This window comes from Seriola dumerili, unplaced genomic scaffold, assembly GCF_002260705.1.
Source record: "Seriola dumerili isolate Sdu_G_001 unplaced genomic scaffold, Sdu_1.0 BDQW01000226.1, whole genome shotgun sequence".
Taxonomy (NCBI): Eukaryota; Metazoa; Chordata; class Actinopteri; order Carangiformes; family Carangidae; genus Seriola; species Seriola dumerili.
In genome coordinates this window covers 1,858,479-1,872,725 of record NW_019174481.1, presented here as the reverse complement: position 1 = coordinate 1,872,725, position 14,247 = coordinate 1,858,479, and the positions used below count along the sequence as shown (strand labels likewise).

General features: G+C 38.4%; 2 protein-coding genes across 3 annotated transcripts; both read right to left on the bottom strand.

Moving 5' to 3' along the window:
- Positions 1 to 89: 89 nt before the first annotated feature.
- Positions 90 to 7,711, bottom strand: mier1 (MIER1 transcriptional regulator). 2 transcript variants are annotated; one of them, XM_022754805.1, is made up of 13 exons: positions 7,678 to 7,711; positions 6,850 to 6,874; positions 6,162 to 6,310; positions 5,846 to 6,031; positions 5,589 to 5,718; positions 5,393 to 5,460; positions 5,106 to 5,178; positions 4,816 to 4,967; positions 4,456 to 4,537; positions 4,246 to 4,340; positions 3,751 to 3,878; positions 2,585 to 2,712; positions 90 to 1,987 (listed from the first exon to the last, which is right to left on the bottom strand). In XM_022754805.1, exons 1-13 carry the CDS (start codon positions 7,684 to 7,686, stop codon positions 1,671 to 1,673), a joined length of 1,542 nt encoding a protein of 513 aa, XP_022610526.1. In that variant the 5' UTR covers positions 7,687 to 7,711; the 3' UTR covers positions 90 to 1,670. The 2 variants fall into 2 exon arrangements, with proteins under 2 accessions (XP_022610526.1, XP_022610527.1); XM_022754806.1 differs by having other exon boundaries at positions 3,751 to 3,797.
- Positions 7,712 to 9,950: 2,239 nt separating this feature from the next.
- tctex1d1 (Tctex1 domain containing 1) lies at positions 9,951 to 11,741 on the bottom strand. Its single transcript, XM_022755299.1, has 5 exons — positions 11,662 to 11,741; positions 11,239 to 11,377; positions 10,910 to 11,001; positions 10,373 to 10,497; positions 9,951 to 10,279 (listed from the first exon to the last, which is right to left on the bottom strand). Exons 2-5 carry the CDS (start codon positions 11,349 to 11,351, stop codon positions 10,076 to 10,078), a joined length of 534 nt encoding a protein of 177 aa, XP_022611020.1. The 5' UTR covers positions 11,352 to 11,377; positions 11,662 to 11,741; the 3' UTR covers positions 9,951 to 10,075.
- Between the last annotated feature and the right edge of the window lie 2,506 nt (positions 11,742 to 14,247).

Genomic DNA, 14,247 nt, shown 5'->3' with positions numbered 1-14,247 from the left:
TTAAAACAGGTGGGGAAAATACAATTGTGAAGTGTTGCTTTTCTTATATTTAAGTTTGCAATATGGAAAATCACAATTAGACAACTGAGCATCATTAATACATTTATTAAATATAGCCAATGTTATTCCATTCATAGCCAGTCTTGGAATACACTTCATTTTTATTCATGTCGTCATTTACAGGGAAAAAAATTTTTTTAAAAATCAGTCAAAAAAAAGGGAAAGAAAAAGACTACATGGATCAACATTATTTGAGACAAACTTATCTTTATGTGTGAATGTAAGTTCAAAGTTGGGAGTACAAAGTAAAACACTTAAGCATTAAGGTGAATAGCTACTGTACCAAAACAAATTAAGGTCCTCGAGGTCACATCCTCATGTCAACCTGGTCTGTGTCACTGCTCCCAAGCTACTTACTGTGGAGACAGTAAATATTGGTTGAAACTAAGCAGTAAGAGGTTTTTAAACCAAAGGCAAGCAGCACACTCAACCATAATGTGGAGTTTTTTTATGCACAAAAGATGAGGCTTAGCAACAAACATGTCAGACTGAGCAGGGTCACGCAGGAATGGGAAGTGCTGCCAAACAGAGAGGAAGGAGGAATGGCTACTTTTTTTTTTTAAATTACATCCATCTCAGAGCAACATAGGCGAAAGTTTTCTTGACAAAAAGCAAAGCCTACGAGGAAGACCAGAAAATACAGAGATGAACAGACAGTTATAAAAATGTACCAACTGCTCAAGGTAAGAAATCTATACAAACTTTACATTAAAAATCATGGACATTCTGTCTAGTAAAAACAAAGCGTTGAGCAAAGCACTGACTATGAAAATCCAAAAATACAGCAATCTTCTACATGATGAGTTATAATACAGGACATCACTGATGTCAGCTGCTTTACACAAACAAACCTGCGGGGGGACTAACCCATTGGTTTATTTATCATAATCAAACAAACAGCTGTGTTAGAGGCAAAGCCAGTTCAGAAGTGGAGTGAAAATGTAATTCTGCTGGGTTTTGTCACCACTCCTTATCAATAATGATGAGAAACATACAATCAAAGTGCAACTAAAGTGAGCCAGCGACAGCACCAGCCTACTCATCTTGTTTTTGCCTACTTTGCCTCTTTATGACAACTTCAGCACATACTCGTTTAAAACGTGTCCCCTGTTTCATCAAATGTTCAAATGGCTTGAACAGTAATTACCCATTATATATTTTTTGTTAAAAAATATAAATATCTCTTTGTGTAAAAAAATATCACAGGTGATTTATTTTTCTTTGAGTACAAATAGAAAAAGGAATTTCTTGGCAAAATTAGTCAAGTCTCCAAAAAGGGAATAAAGACGATTGGGTAGAGGATACTTTGTAGGACATGATGGAGCTGTGGTACTTTGGGATGAGCTTTGCAGGCAGTCATTATATGGATGGGTTGGAGGGACGAGGGGACAGGGCAGCCGCTGCCCCTCCTGGGGACCAGCTGCAGTTTGGTCGGCTGTGTTCTTCATGGTGTGATTTTCAGTGACCTTTGACCTTTTTAATAAGTGAGTCTCTGCTCTCAGGAGATGCTGTGCTTGCAGGCCAAGAGGGGCTCTTCAGCCTTAAGTAGGGACAATTTTTTCCTCCCCAAATCAGCGTCTATTAGTCAACACCACCAAACTCCGGATCCTTCAGTTCTCCTGTGTTCTAGATGGTTCCAGCTCACTTTGGCCCAAAGGCTCTGCCTCCGTCCTGCATCTCTTGGCCGGCCTGTCGTGTACCACCGTTGCTGTGTCTCTGTGGTCCAGCGGAGGCTCCAGAGAACCATTTCTGTCATGGTTGGGTGCAGTGGGTTGGCTGCAGCCGTTGGAGTTGGTCTCTGAAATGGGAGGAGATTCCACCGGTGGATGGGAGGGACCGTTGGACTGAGCTGACTCAGGTTTGACTTGATTTGCTGGGGGCAACTGGGCAACATCCACTGGGTGGTTTGAATTGTGGCTTGCAATACCTGTCAAACAAGGATGAGATATTGAGTGGTCTGTAGTACTAGCTGTAGTAGTATCCCATTAAAACGTTTGATAAATCCCCTTATAACTTTTGAAAAATGGTATTTTCACAGTAACAAATTTATGTAAAGAGATGTTGCAGCAAATTCATTATATATAATTTGTCAATGTTCTGAGCTCCACAAATGGAAGTCCAATAATTTCTACTGTAATGAGGTGGAGGCAAGTAAGAGACAGATTTCTTAGAATCCAGGCTAAGAAACAACTAAGCCGATGGTTAGATACCATTAGTGGTTTTGGTTGGTGTTTTTGGATGAACTGACCCTTTAAAGGGTCATTCAAAATTAAAAATTCATACTCAGTGTCAGTAACTTTTTGTTTGTGTATTTGCCTTCCAACTCATCAGTATTTGCCAAATGTATAACAATGCATTTCTGTATATTCTTAATTTGTTCTGTTTCTGATGACTGATCTGGTGCGCAATGAAATAATAAGGATAGATTCTAGTTTAGGTCTTGGCTTAGATTTGAAAAGTAAAAACATCTTAAATAACTGTGTGTGTGTACACACTCAACAGCACTTTATACCCCTCAGCTCACCGTTCTGACTGCTGCTGTCCTCCCTCTCAGAGTGGCTGGCGCTGCTGCTGGAGGTGGTGGGAGGAGGCGACGCCGCCCTGCTGGATGTTGCACTCTCCGTCTCATCCAGTAATCTGTCCATGTAGTCTCTGATGACACACAGCAGTACACAGCCTGTTACACATAACCTCAACTCTTGATATAGTGATACAGCGATTAAGTTAAGGTGTAATACTGCACATTGAACTGTACTGTTTCTTACAAGCCTCTTGTTATGATACATGTAGTCAGTCTTAACAATTTGCTGTGGAACTGTGAAGTGCTGTTGTATGAAAATCCATCCTTACAGACCATGTCCAATCCGCTGTGTTTTGCTTGATCTAATATTTAATTCTGGCTTCACTGTTGTTACGTTCCTTTGACTAGACTAACCCAATGTTCTTTCTTTAAAGTTCAAGCCAGGCAGTACATTAATGTTATGTTATACCCATAAATTATAGTGAGAGACAAGAAGACATTTCATTGGCTGACTGGTGCATTTCAACAGAATAGAAACTGATTAATATTAAAATAAAGCTAGAAATAGTTTTTCCCATCACCATGCAGTATGAAAGTAGCCAACAGGGCACCACATTTCAGGGGAAACATACATTCGTTACTAATATATCCGAGATTTAGATCCATGTGGGATTCCTTCACAGGGGTGCATCAGCTCAGATACATAGGACAGACCCCAGGAATAAACTGAAGTAAAAGTTCCCTGGTATGATCATGTTCTCTGAGTGTAAATACATCCATGATTTCTCCCTTATTACCTCCTTCAAGGAGTTTGTTTTCTCCTGTGTGTGTGTGTTTGTTTGTTTGTTTGTTTGTCTGTCAGCAGGATTGCGCAAAAAGTAAAATAAAGACATATTAATGGTGTTGAAATCTATGAGTCTGTACAATGTGGTTCAGATCCAGATAATAATCCGGATCTGGTGGAAGAAAATGTTTGGCCTTGGCGGAGTTATACACTCTACTCAGTGCCATTCTAGTTCAGGATCTGCAAATTTGACGCGTGTCTGCAAGAAGGACCCACCCATGGTTGCCTTATTTTAAACACAAAATAAACATATGAATCATTAATAATTTACAATGTCGATCTGAACAATATCTTTCACAACCGTATATATAAAAAATAAACTCACGTGACACCAGGGTGAAGGTTGTATTTCCTTTTCCCAAGTCTGGTTTGCTGTGCAAAGAAATCATAACGCTCAGACTTCTTCCACATGTAATAAAAGGCCACACATTCTCCTACAGACCTAGTTCTCACCTGAAAGATTTAATTCAGCAGACACGAAATGACCATTATTACCATCGTCTGAAGAGATAGATTAAGCACAGTTTCAAATAAGAGACAAATCAAATTACTGTTCAGGACTCTGACAAAAGTCACTTAATTTAGAGACATGAACACTGTAAAAACTAAGAAATTTGATTTGTCTCAAAATGCAACAAGATTGAAATGCAGCAGATTCCAACCTTGAGCATCTGAACAGCCACATAACAAACACATCAACATAAATTTTAAATAAAATCATGTCATGAATACCAAAATGATTATCATCAATGTGGTCATGACATATTGAATATTGAGACTGAATTGGCTGATTATTGTGACTTTTTAACACTTCTCTTACCTTATTGGCCTGTATTAAATGAAAGTCTTTCCCATAAGCTTTTAGTCCTTGTTCAAAGTTTCTACATTCCTCTTCAGTCCAGACAGACAGTTCCTCTGTTACAAAGAAGATGAGCATTAATGTTGCATCTTTATTGTGATCGTTGAGAACTCACAAACTGAGTGCAGAGCAGTGGTGAAAATTAAGATCAGACTGTGAAAGGCATTTTACCTCTGGCTGCTTTTACATTAAACCTTAGTCTTCTTAAAGCTTCCTCTGTGTCAAAGTCACATTTCACCAGTTCATACAACGCCTACAAGGAAACAAATGGTTAAACATGTTTACATTAGCCACATGGATGAATATGAACATAATAAATCATCAAAACTAATTTGATTTAAAGCACAAAGCTGGCATTATTTTGAACTTCTCTTACTGACCAACAATGCATTAGTTCATGTTTTCTTACTTTAATACTTCAATAGCCTGTCTCTTGCTCGCAGCCCTACTCAATATGTAAATTTTTAAAAACAGTCATGACCTGTAACCTTGGAATACACACTACATATGCTACAGATGTGCTGATCTCACCTGTTCATTGTCTTTGATATGAGATCCCTCTGGGATTGCATCTACTCCCTTCTCATCTCCTGTTCGTCTCGATGCCTCTGTCAAAAACTCCACCACTTTGCCTTCAGGAAGACACTCGGGGTTCCACAATAACTGGTCATCATTTTCATAAACTACAGGACAAATTCACAGAGAACAGGCAATGAGACATCAACCGTATATCCACTACACCAAGTTTAGTTTACCCTGTGTATTGTTTGTGTAACCCACAAAGTGTTATGACTTTAATATGTAGATGTTGACCCGCTCACCTTTTTCATTGTCCTTATATTTACACAGGCCAGCAGGGGTTTCTGCCTGATACATGGAACCCACCATAATCTCCTGTTGGGAATATATACACAGTTTAGACTATTTCTAAAAGTCAAAATGATTGGACAAACATGAAAATGGACAATGCTTATGTTGCAAATCAAGACGTTCAGCATTTCAAAGCAACCATGCTTTTTGTTTTAACACGTCTTTGGCAGTGTAGCATAAATCCAGCTGTAATCTGACAGCACAAGTGTTTAACACTGATAAATAAGTTTTTACAAACCTTTTTCCAGTCTTCAGATGGAACATAGTCCTCATCTTCATCTGACTCCTCCTCTGCATCGTTATTGCCTAAGACACAATGTGACATCCATTTAACCAGCTAAATCTCACAGGGAAATCCGCAGTGTTTTCTAAAACACGCATCAGCACATACAATGAGGCTGCAACAAAAGGAAAGAAGATAAAATAGCACATACTTTCAAAATACATTAATTTCTGGGGACGAATAAGTTCCGCTGTTCCGAGGGACCTGACAGAGCGTGTGCGGCCCTCAGAGGTTGCCTGGACCTCTTCTCCCTGTCCTGATGAGTTCTTAACACCCTCACCCTAAAAATATAAAAGTCACAAAGGTTACAAATGCTGCTGAAATTACACAAAACAATGAACACCACACAATACACTACGTTTCTGTACACCATATCACTGTCAAGAAACTCAACAAACACTAACACACCTCATTTCTTTTCAACTCGCCAGTGCTTCTGCTGCTTTCGTCATTGTCAAGGTCCTCTTCCTCATCTTCTTCCTCGTCATCATCTTCTTCTTCAGCTTCTTCTTCCTCCTCTTCATCTTCATCTGCTGTTGATCCGCCCCCGTAACCATACAGACTCAGCAGCTCATGAATGGGCATTTCTCCCTCCTATTGTAAAAGAAAAGTGACAATTCTTTCCTTACTCTAAAAGAAAATGAGGAAGCAAGCACCTTCTTTTTTTTTTTTTAACCAGATAGAGCTGACAAAACCAAATATTTGCTGAAAGCCTGAAACTCACCCGTGCAAGATCTTCAATCTCGTTGGCATTGGTCTCGTCAGCTGCCTCCAACATTTCCTCTTCCTCCAGGGTGCGCTCATCGTCAAAGTCATGGACAAGCATGTCTGCTGATGGGTCGAAATCATGGTCATCGGAACCTGCTGAACCTCCTGGAAAAGTAACCCCCAAAATTAGAGATACTCTAAATTTGAATATTTATTTAGGGGAATTATGAACAAATCCAAAAAGTATTTATATAACATATAAAAATCTGTATTTTTTGTATAATCAGATTAAAGATATATTCAGGTGCAGGGGTGGGCGGTTTGGATAAATCTCTTTCAAACACATTGCAATATCTGTTTTGACAAATCCAGGGAATTTGCTACCAATAATCAAAGCACGTTGTCAAACTGATGCAAAAATCATTTAAATCGAGCATCACCACGATGCAGTCACACTCACTGATTTAAAGCATTACCCACAATGGCTTAATAGAGCCAGAGATAGTAAATAGACTGATACCATAGTATAAACACTATGTCAAAATCTCTTGTATATTTGTAGATAAATATATATTTATTTACGCATTTAGTGTTTCTTAAACAATCATGATTGTAAGTGTTAAATTTAATACGTATTAGATGCAAGTCTGTACAACAACAGGCATGCACACAAACAACAACAGAAAGACTCCAACTTTATGTACCTGGGCTCGAATTCCCGAGGGAGGGCTGGAAAACGAAAAAGAACAACATTAATCAAGTTAAACAACAGCTTCAGAGGCAAATATCTCATTAGATATACAATTAGAAACGGTTCGTTGCTGTACATAACATGAATGACTCGAGTTACTTTAGCGGAGGGGCTGGGGCATAAATGGGGATTCAGAAAAAGCGCGCCCGACCTTGTTCCCTATAAGCTGACTGCAGTTCAACAAGAAAAGAAACAAAGAAGACTGTCGCCACTTCCTGCGGGAAAATTTAGGCAGCAGCTCAATTATGTGAATAGCACTGATACAGTGGTGTTTACCGCCTGCATTCAACCACACTTAGCTTTGCACAACAGGCGAGTGGTTACTAGGTTAATTTACTCCACTGGCTAACTTACATTACAAGTTGCAAGCTAATTCTCCTTTATACATTTAGCTAACGCATTCAAGTTACGCTTGGTATTAACCACCTGCGAATAATGGCTAAAAAACAACACATAAAATATCTCTAACCGTGAAACTATCGCTATGTGTCCAATTGAAAACGTTAATATGGGTAGTTAAGTATTGTTAAACAAAACCGCGAAGTAACATCGCTAACGCCGCAGCTCCCGTCCGTCTGGGCTAGCGCAGCTAACGTTAGCTAAATCCGAAGTTTACTAAACATGTTTGTGTCAAGAAATTGCTATTATCTAGCAACGCAAACAGCCGATTCTTAATTTCGTGTATTAAAGCTACAACACTCAAACGATGTACACATTCGACTGAATAAACTATCCAGCAGTGTAAATTTATTTTTTTCGAATATTTATTTCACTGTCTTACCTCCGCCATGTTTGCAATCCTGCAGGGTCACGTCAGGGGTCAGCGGCAGTTCCCGGATGTAGAGCCCCGCCCACCTGCAGTATCAAGAACATGATGCTTCCAAAGCGTGGAGGGTCCGTGTATTATCATGATCAGTAGGCTACGTATGTAAGATTATATTCATAAAAACAATTGCATACCTTTAGATGCAGATACAGATTTGAACAATGTACTGAGCATTAAAAAAAAAGCTGCTATACGGTGTATTTTAGACATATTCCATATATATTATATATTGCAAGACTTTACACTCTTGTAGTGTAGTATCCAAAGGTGCTGTTGTATATACTGTAACTTCAGTAATGCTGATTAAACAGACAACACTGTATGCTGCTTTATTTCGATATTAAGGGAACTCACTCATTGTATTAACATTTAAAATCATGTAACAAATTCAAACATCTAATTTCTGTCATCCCAGCAAACATTTGTACTTGCCATAGCAGGAAGGGCACATACTACAAATACCATTAACAATGATTGTGGTAATCAAGTGTGCGTTAATATATGTGTGTATACAGAGTTTAGCCTTGTCACATCATTAACCTAATTGATGCATCTGAGCAGTCAGCAGGCACACCTGTTGTTTTTATTGTTTTGTAACACCTTTACCTGATGATGGTTTTAGAGTAAAAGGCTGAAACAGTAATATCCCCCTTCATTATACTAACTCCACTCAAATAATCATCATATTTGGAACTAATTCTTGCACTACCTACATGTTTGTTGATCAGAGTATTCCCAGTTGCCAGGCGGTTTCTGCCACAGTTGTCACAGTGCCTCAGATGATAAGTGCCTCAGCTCTGACTTACTTAAAGTTAAACCCTCGATGGATAGAGAACCTTGAGTACAAAGGTGAATTAAAAGTAAAATGTGTACGTAAAGCACTAGATTGTAAGGATTGTACAATGTCAAACAAGTAAGGTAAGTTACTGGGGTCTCTGGCCACCAGATGCCATGGAGGACACTCTCATTCAGAATGTAATCAGTATTTTAAGTGATACAGAGCAAATGACCGGAGTGACATTCAAAATGTTACATTAATTGAAGAAAGATATAACCGTAATACAAACTATGTTTTTGATTTTAGTTACCAGCCCAACCTTTTATATCTAGACATGGGCCCATAATGGTTATTTTGAGGTCAACGTTATTACATGACCGTTCAGTTTGACAAGTGCACAGGTAAATGCAACTGTCTCTTCTCGGAATCACTGATCTACGATCAAGATAGTAGTCACACACTCCACTATGTTGCTATGTAGAGAGCCATCACCTCAGTTTGTTGTAGGAGGCATATCTCATTAGGAGACACTTTACTAAATCCATGGCAATAAAAACCCTGCAGTTCAGACATAAAAGTGCAATTCTTTCTCTTTAACATTTGCGAAAATGCAGTCAATCAATGATCCTCACAATGGCCTAGATTCCCACACATATTCCAAACGGCCAGAGTGACATCCGTTGTTAAAAGCCCATGATTGTCACCCAAGATAATACACGCCAATTCCTCAGAATTTACCTTGGCACAGTGTGTGACATCACCGGAGACTTGACATAAAAGGATTGATGGCGGCAGATGTTTTCAGAGAATCAACAAGACGGTGTTTGTGTGTAAGGTGTCTTGGTACAGTATCACAGCGTCTTTTAGCTCCATGAGATCCCTACCCCTGCTTGCGATGCTGCTGTGTGTGTTCTGTGTAGCACTGGTTCAGACACAGGATAACACAAACACACTGAGGCTGTGTGGCCGAGCATTTCTACGAGCGGTGGTGTACACCTGTGGAGGATCCAGGTGGAGAAGACTGATGGGAGAAGAGGGCACTTTGCCAGATGGTAAGTACTCAGTCACTTGAATTTCCCTTTAGAACTTAATGTTAATACTACAACTCTAAACCAAATTACAAAATAACAGCCTTGACTTAAACAAACTTTGATATCTCTTGGCAGGCAACAAGGAGCCAAACCTCCTCAAGATGACAGATATGCCGGCGGTTGACCGTCATTGGCGTGACCAAAACCAAGCAATTAGAACAGTGTGCTGTCAACTAGGCTGTCGAAGGAGTGACCTCTCCATGCTCTGCTAGAGGGGAACCTCCAAAGGAGACCATCGTCAATCTGTTGCAGTGGTTCATTAGTTTGAAATATAATCTTCAAAATATTGTCAGGATAATGTGATTTCAATTCCCATGATAGCAAAAATAAAAAAAACACCATGAATTTTGGTTACAAATTCTTGTTTTATCATTTCATACATGGCAAAATAAACAACATATATAAAGAATGATAACCGTTTATCAGAAATGCATAAGTAAAATGATTCCTGTGTATTTATGAGTCTATGTGCAATGTATATGAGTCACTCAAAGTAAACAGCGTAGACAGTTGCTACACCATACAGAGAGCTATTCTTGAAAGAGTAAGAGGCGAAGGTGTCGCTAGATGCATCCCACAGACAGCGACTGTTGATCTGCATGCTCTGCCCAGTGAGCTGACCGATGTGGACCAGGACAACTATCTTATATCTGGGGATCATGAGATCCTTCACTCGGGCTCTTATCACCTGGGAGGGCCAATCAAAAGAATCAGCCTCGATGAAGCAGAAATTCAAAGGTATTTCAAAAGGTGCTGCATGAATGAGTTTATCATTATTTACCTCACATATTGTTTTTGTCATTTTTTGAGACCACTCTACTTCATATTTCTCTTCTTGGAGGTAACTGGTGAGTACATCCTTCAGTATGTCTGTGACAGCGAGGACAGGGAAGCGTTTGTAAGGTCCTGTGGTCCAAAAAACAAAAAAACAACACAGAGACAGACAAATTTTACTTCTCCTGCAACAGCTTTGGTTAGTGGAAAATATGGTGATGCATTGATTTGAACTTGGACATAAAGTGCATAAAATAGATAAATATTCCATCAAAATGTCTGCTGGTTTGACATGTTTCTGGTCTTGTTCAGCTCCTATACTACATGAACCAACAGAACACACTAAGATTTGGCAGCTCTAGGCTTAAACTTTAAAAATGTCATAATTTTATTGAAATGAATAAAATGAAATCACTTCAAATTACTGCCCGAATATGATATTTTAGTGCACTGAATTTGCTGAAAGAATCAAAATCCCTGTTGTACGACTGTTACGTCTGTAGTTGGTGATGAGTGTTTGTCATTAAGGTAAATGTTGTCTCACCCATCTGGTAGGTGTTCTCCATTGTTACAGGCATCCGAACGTTGTCATCATGGTGTCCTAGTTCATCCATGAATGACACAGTACTTATGGAGCTGAAAGGCAAGATCAGATTGAAGAAAATGACAGAAGGGTATACACACTCTGGCCGAGTGACATCCAACTAAGTAATGATTACAGAAGAGCTGTCTAAAACTTCTCCACCAAATACACTGAATTGGGGATGCGTTCTGGATATCAGTCACAACCTATGCCAATTAAGTATCAATGAAGATGACAAGCATTAAATTCAAGACTGATACTGGCCCATGTCATTTACATAGTCTACTCACTCCTTAGTCTTGCCAGTTGTTTCCTTGCCTCTGACTCCATGGCTTCCCTCTGAGGGCACCTTGCCTGTCCTCTTCTCTCTTCTTTGGGATTTGTCTTTAAGTGGATCAGACATGGCAGCTTTCTCTTCCTTCAGCTCGCCTTTACAGGATGATAACCAAGCTTAAATCAAACACTTATCGTCGTTAATAAAAAGTCTAACTCGGGATGCTTTGGAGATGAAGATACATCAATATTAGACAGTGACGATAAAATTATTCTAACTTTGCTAGCTCATAGGTTAACTAGTCGCGTTGGTTCGTTTGTAAATGGATAATTCTGTGCGTTAACGCTAACTGGATAAGTAGTTTATAATTTTTCTGATCATATTGCCTCAAAATGGGGCGTACAGAAATAATACTGAGGGAAATTAATCACGTTTTTACCGATTTCAGGGTCTCTCTAACCGAGCACGACTAAGCAGTCAGCCCCGCTGAGCTTGGTGTTGCCATGACGACTACAAAACATCAGTCAGAGGGAGGGGTTTCGATGCACGCGGGCTACTAAGTTATGTGCATGTGTTTTGTATGCTATACAGTAGCCTAAATGAGCCGTTAATTTCCTCTTGTCCAATTTTCAACAGTGATATTAATTAACACTAAAAGTAGTCTTGAGTAGGGCTGCAACAAACGATTATTTTCATTATCGATTCCAATGGGCATTGTTGTTGTTGTTTCAATTAACTGTTAATTAAATTGTCCATGCCCATTTCAATTTCGCAGGGACTCTTCAAACGTCTTGTTTTGGCCGAACAGCAGTTCAAACCCTGGGAGATTTTCCGTCTACTATGAGAGACAGCAAATCCTAACACTGAGAGACTAGAATTAGAGAAAATACATTTTTCAACATTTTTGCTTGAAAAATCATTGAAACGATTAATTGATTATCAGAATTATTTTTCTGTTCATCTAATCTCAACTCCGTGTCCACTCACGACTTACTTACCACTTCCTAGGCTATATATTTGTTTTTACCCGAAAGCTTTGACAACATCTCATTGTTTTCCTAAACTGATCAGCAGATGCTCAGCTGTCAGTTGTCATCTCCATTTGGTTACGTGTTAGTTTACTAATACATTATTCACCACCCCATCTGTTGATAAAGACCATGGAATCTGGAAGAAAAAAACATAGTTTTTTACCATGAAAACAATAGTTGTATCGTCAAAAAGGTCTATTTAATAGCTGTTATGGACGGAGCTTTCGATCACACCATGATTATCATGTATTGAAAATGTTAAAATGTCCTTTTTTTCAGGGCACATTAAGGACATATCCTTATGTCTTGTGTTTCCAAGGTCAGGAATTAACTTTGAACCTTGTCTTTCAAGCCAAAATAGATATGTTAATGCTGCAAATAATAAATAAACAAACAAATAAATAAAAACTGACTAAATGATCCTTGCTGTTAGATTACTTTCCGAACTAGCCTAGCAAAATTTTGTCAGAATGCCTCTTTGATGGTGCAGTTGAACCGGTTGAGGCTTTAGTAAACTTCTAAATAAATCATGTTGAATAATAAAATAATACCTACCTGGAAAAACAGTGGAAATCAGATTTAGTGATTTACTCTAATAGGAATGTGTCACTGTCTAAAATAACATGATCTTGCTTTAAGCAAATTTTGGCAAAGAAATTCTTCCATACTTTTACTTTGTAAGATTTTACATGTTCATGTTTAATGTGACATGTATAGAAAATATACTTTTGTATCTTTGAACAAAGGAGCGAGAGATAATGGTATCATATTTCCTCTTCTTTATTACCAAGTAAAACAGGTATTACATTATATTGATTTTTTTCATATATTTACTTTCAAAATCTTTGGATGGGAAATTTACATGAAATGTTTGCATATTCTGTGTCTAACACAGTGAAAGGAATACAGCCAAAAAGTTGTAGAAAAAATAAACTTACAGAAATCCTCTGATATTGGAGGACTTAGTGTATGCTCAAAAATAAGGCAAAGAAAAATATAAGCATTGTTAACAGAAACACTGTGAATTTTTGCTCTCAATTAACTGAAAGAACCATGTGTTTTTTTTTTCTTTTTCTAAGAACTAAATGTAATATTACACCCAGGCCCAAACTGTGAGTCAACACATCAAAACATTCTATAAAATGTGATGATCAAACACATATCAACATGTGTACATATGACATGAAGCCATGAATTGTTTTATGAATGAAATTTAAGGTGTGTTTTGTGTGCAGGTCAAACACAGGAGAATGTCAAACACCAATATTAGATGCATGGAATGGGAATATCAATGAACACATGCCAAATTTATTGACAATGAGCTTTTGAAGGTGCATCGACAGCAAAACAGAGAGTGGAGGTTTAAGTGAAGGCAAAAAGTCTCCTCTCATTGCACAATTACACAATAACACGTATCATGACCTTATTGAAATGGATAATTGGTATTGCATTGATAAGACTGGTGATGGACAAATGCAGATTTCATGCGGCACCATTTGGAGTTATTAGTCAACAGTAATATTTTTTTTTTTTGTACAAGAAACCCACATGTAAAACAATAGATGAGGAGAGTGGTGGTGTTGTTACATAGAACCTAATGCATTATGAGTGCTGACATCAATTAACCAAGAGACAATCACAGACACATCCATATGCCCAGAGAAATATTTGAAACATAGCTTTTTATGTACACTTTTTACACTTAAGTTTTTAAATATTGCTATTAGAAAATGATAAAACATTTATTCAACACGGTGGAAAAGGAGGAAAATAACACAGGGACATGAATAGTGCCGTTTTCTTGATAGACATTTCTTTTGATTACACTGAGATGTCCCCAATAATCCTCGTCAAGACCTCTATCAAAGATCACAGTCATAGGAACTGGCCAAGTTTTTAAGCAGCATCGAAGGCAACTCCTACAATCGTCAGCCCAGGTCCCTCTGTATTTCTCCTGAAACTTAAAGCTCCTTTTCACCTTGGTATGGCACTCA

Bases quoted from the DNA above. Each gene is read 5' to 3' on its own strand.
- mier1 (XM_022754805.1), bottom strand. The intron at 6,311-6,849 runs GTACATAAAGTT...TTACTTTTCCAG, and splicing joins CCTCGGGAATTCGAGCCCAG to GAGGTTCAGCAGGTTCCGAT. The intron at 5,179-5,392 runs GTTTGTAAAAAC...TATTCCCAACAG, and splicing joins CATCTGAAGACTGGAAAAAG to GAGATTATGGTGGGTTCCAT.
- tctex1d1 (XM_022755299.1), bottom strand. From the start codon at position 11,351: ATGTCTGATCCACTTAAAGACAAATCCCAAAGAAGAGAGAAGAGGACA. The intron at 11,002-11,238 runs GTGAGTAGACTA...CTTGCCTTTCAG, and splicing joins ACAACTGGCAAGACTAAGGA to CTCCATAAGTACTGTGTCAT. The intron at 10,498-10,909 runs GTGAGACAACAT...TTTGGACCACAG, and splicing joins GGAGAACACCTACCAGATGG to GACCTTACAAACGCTTCCCT.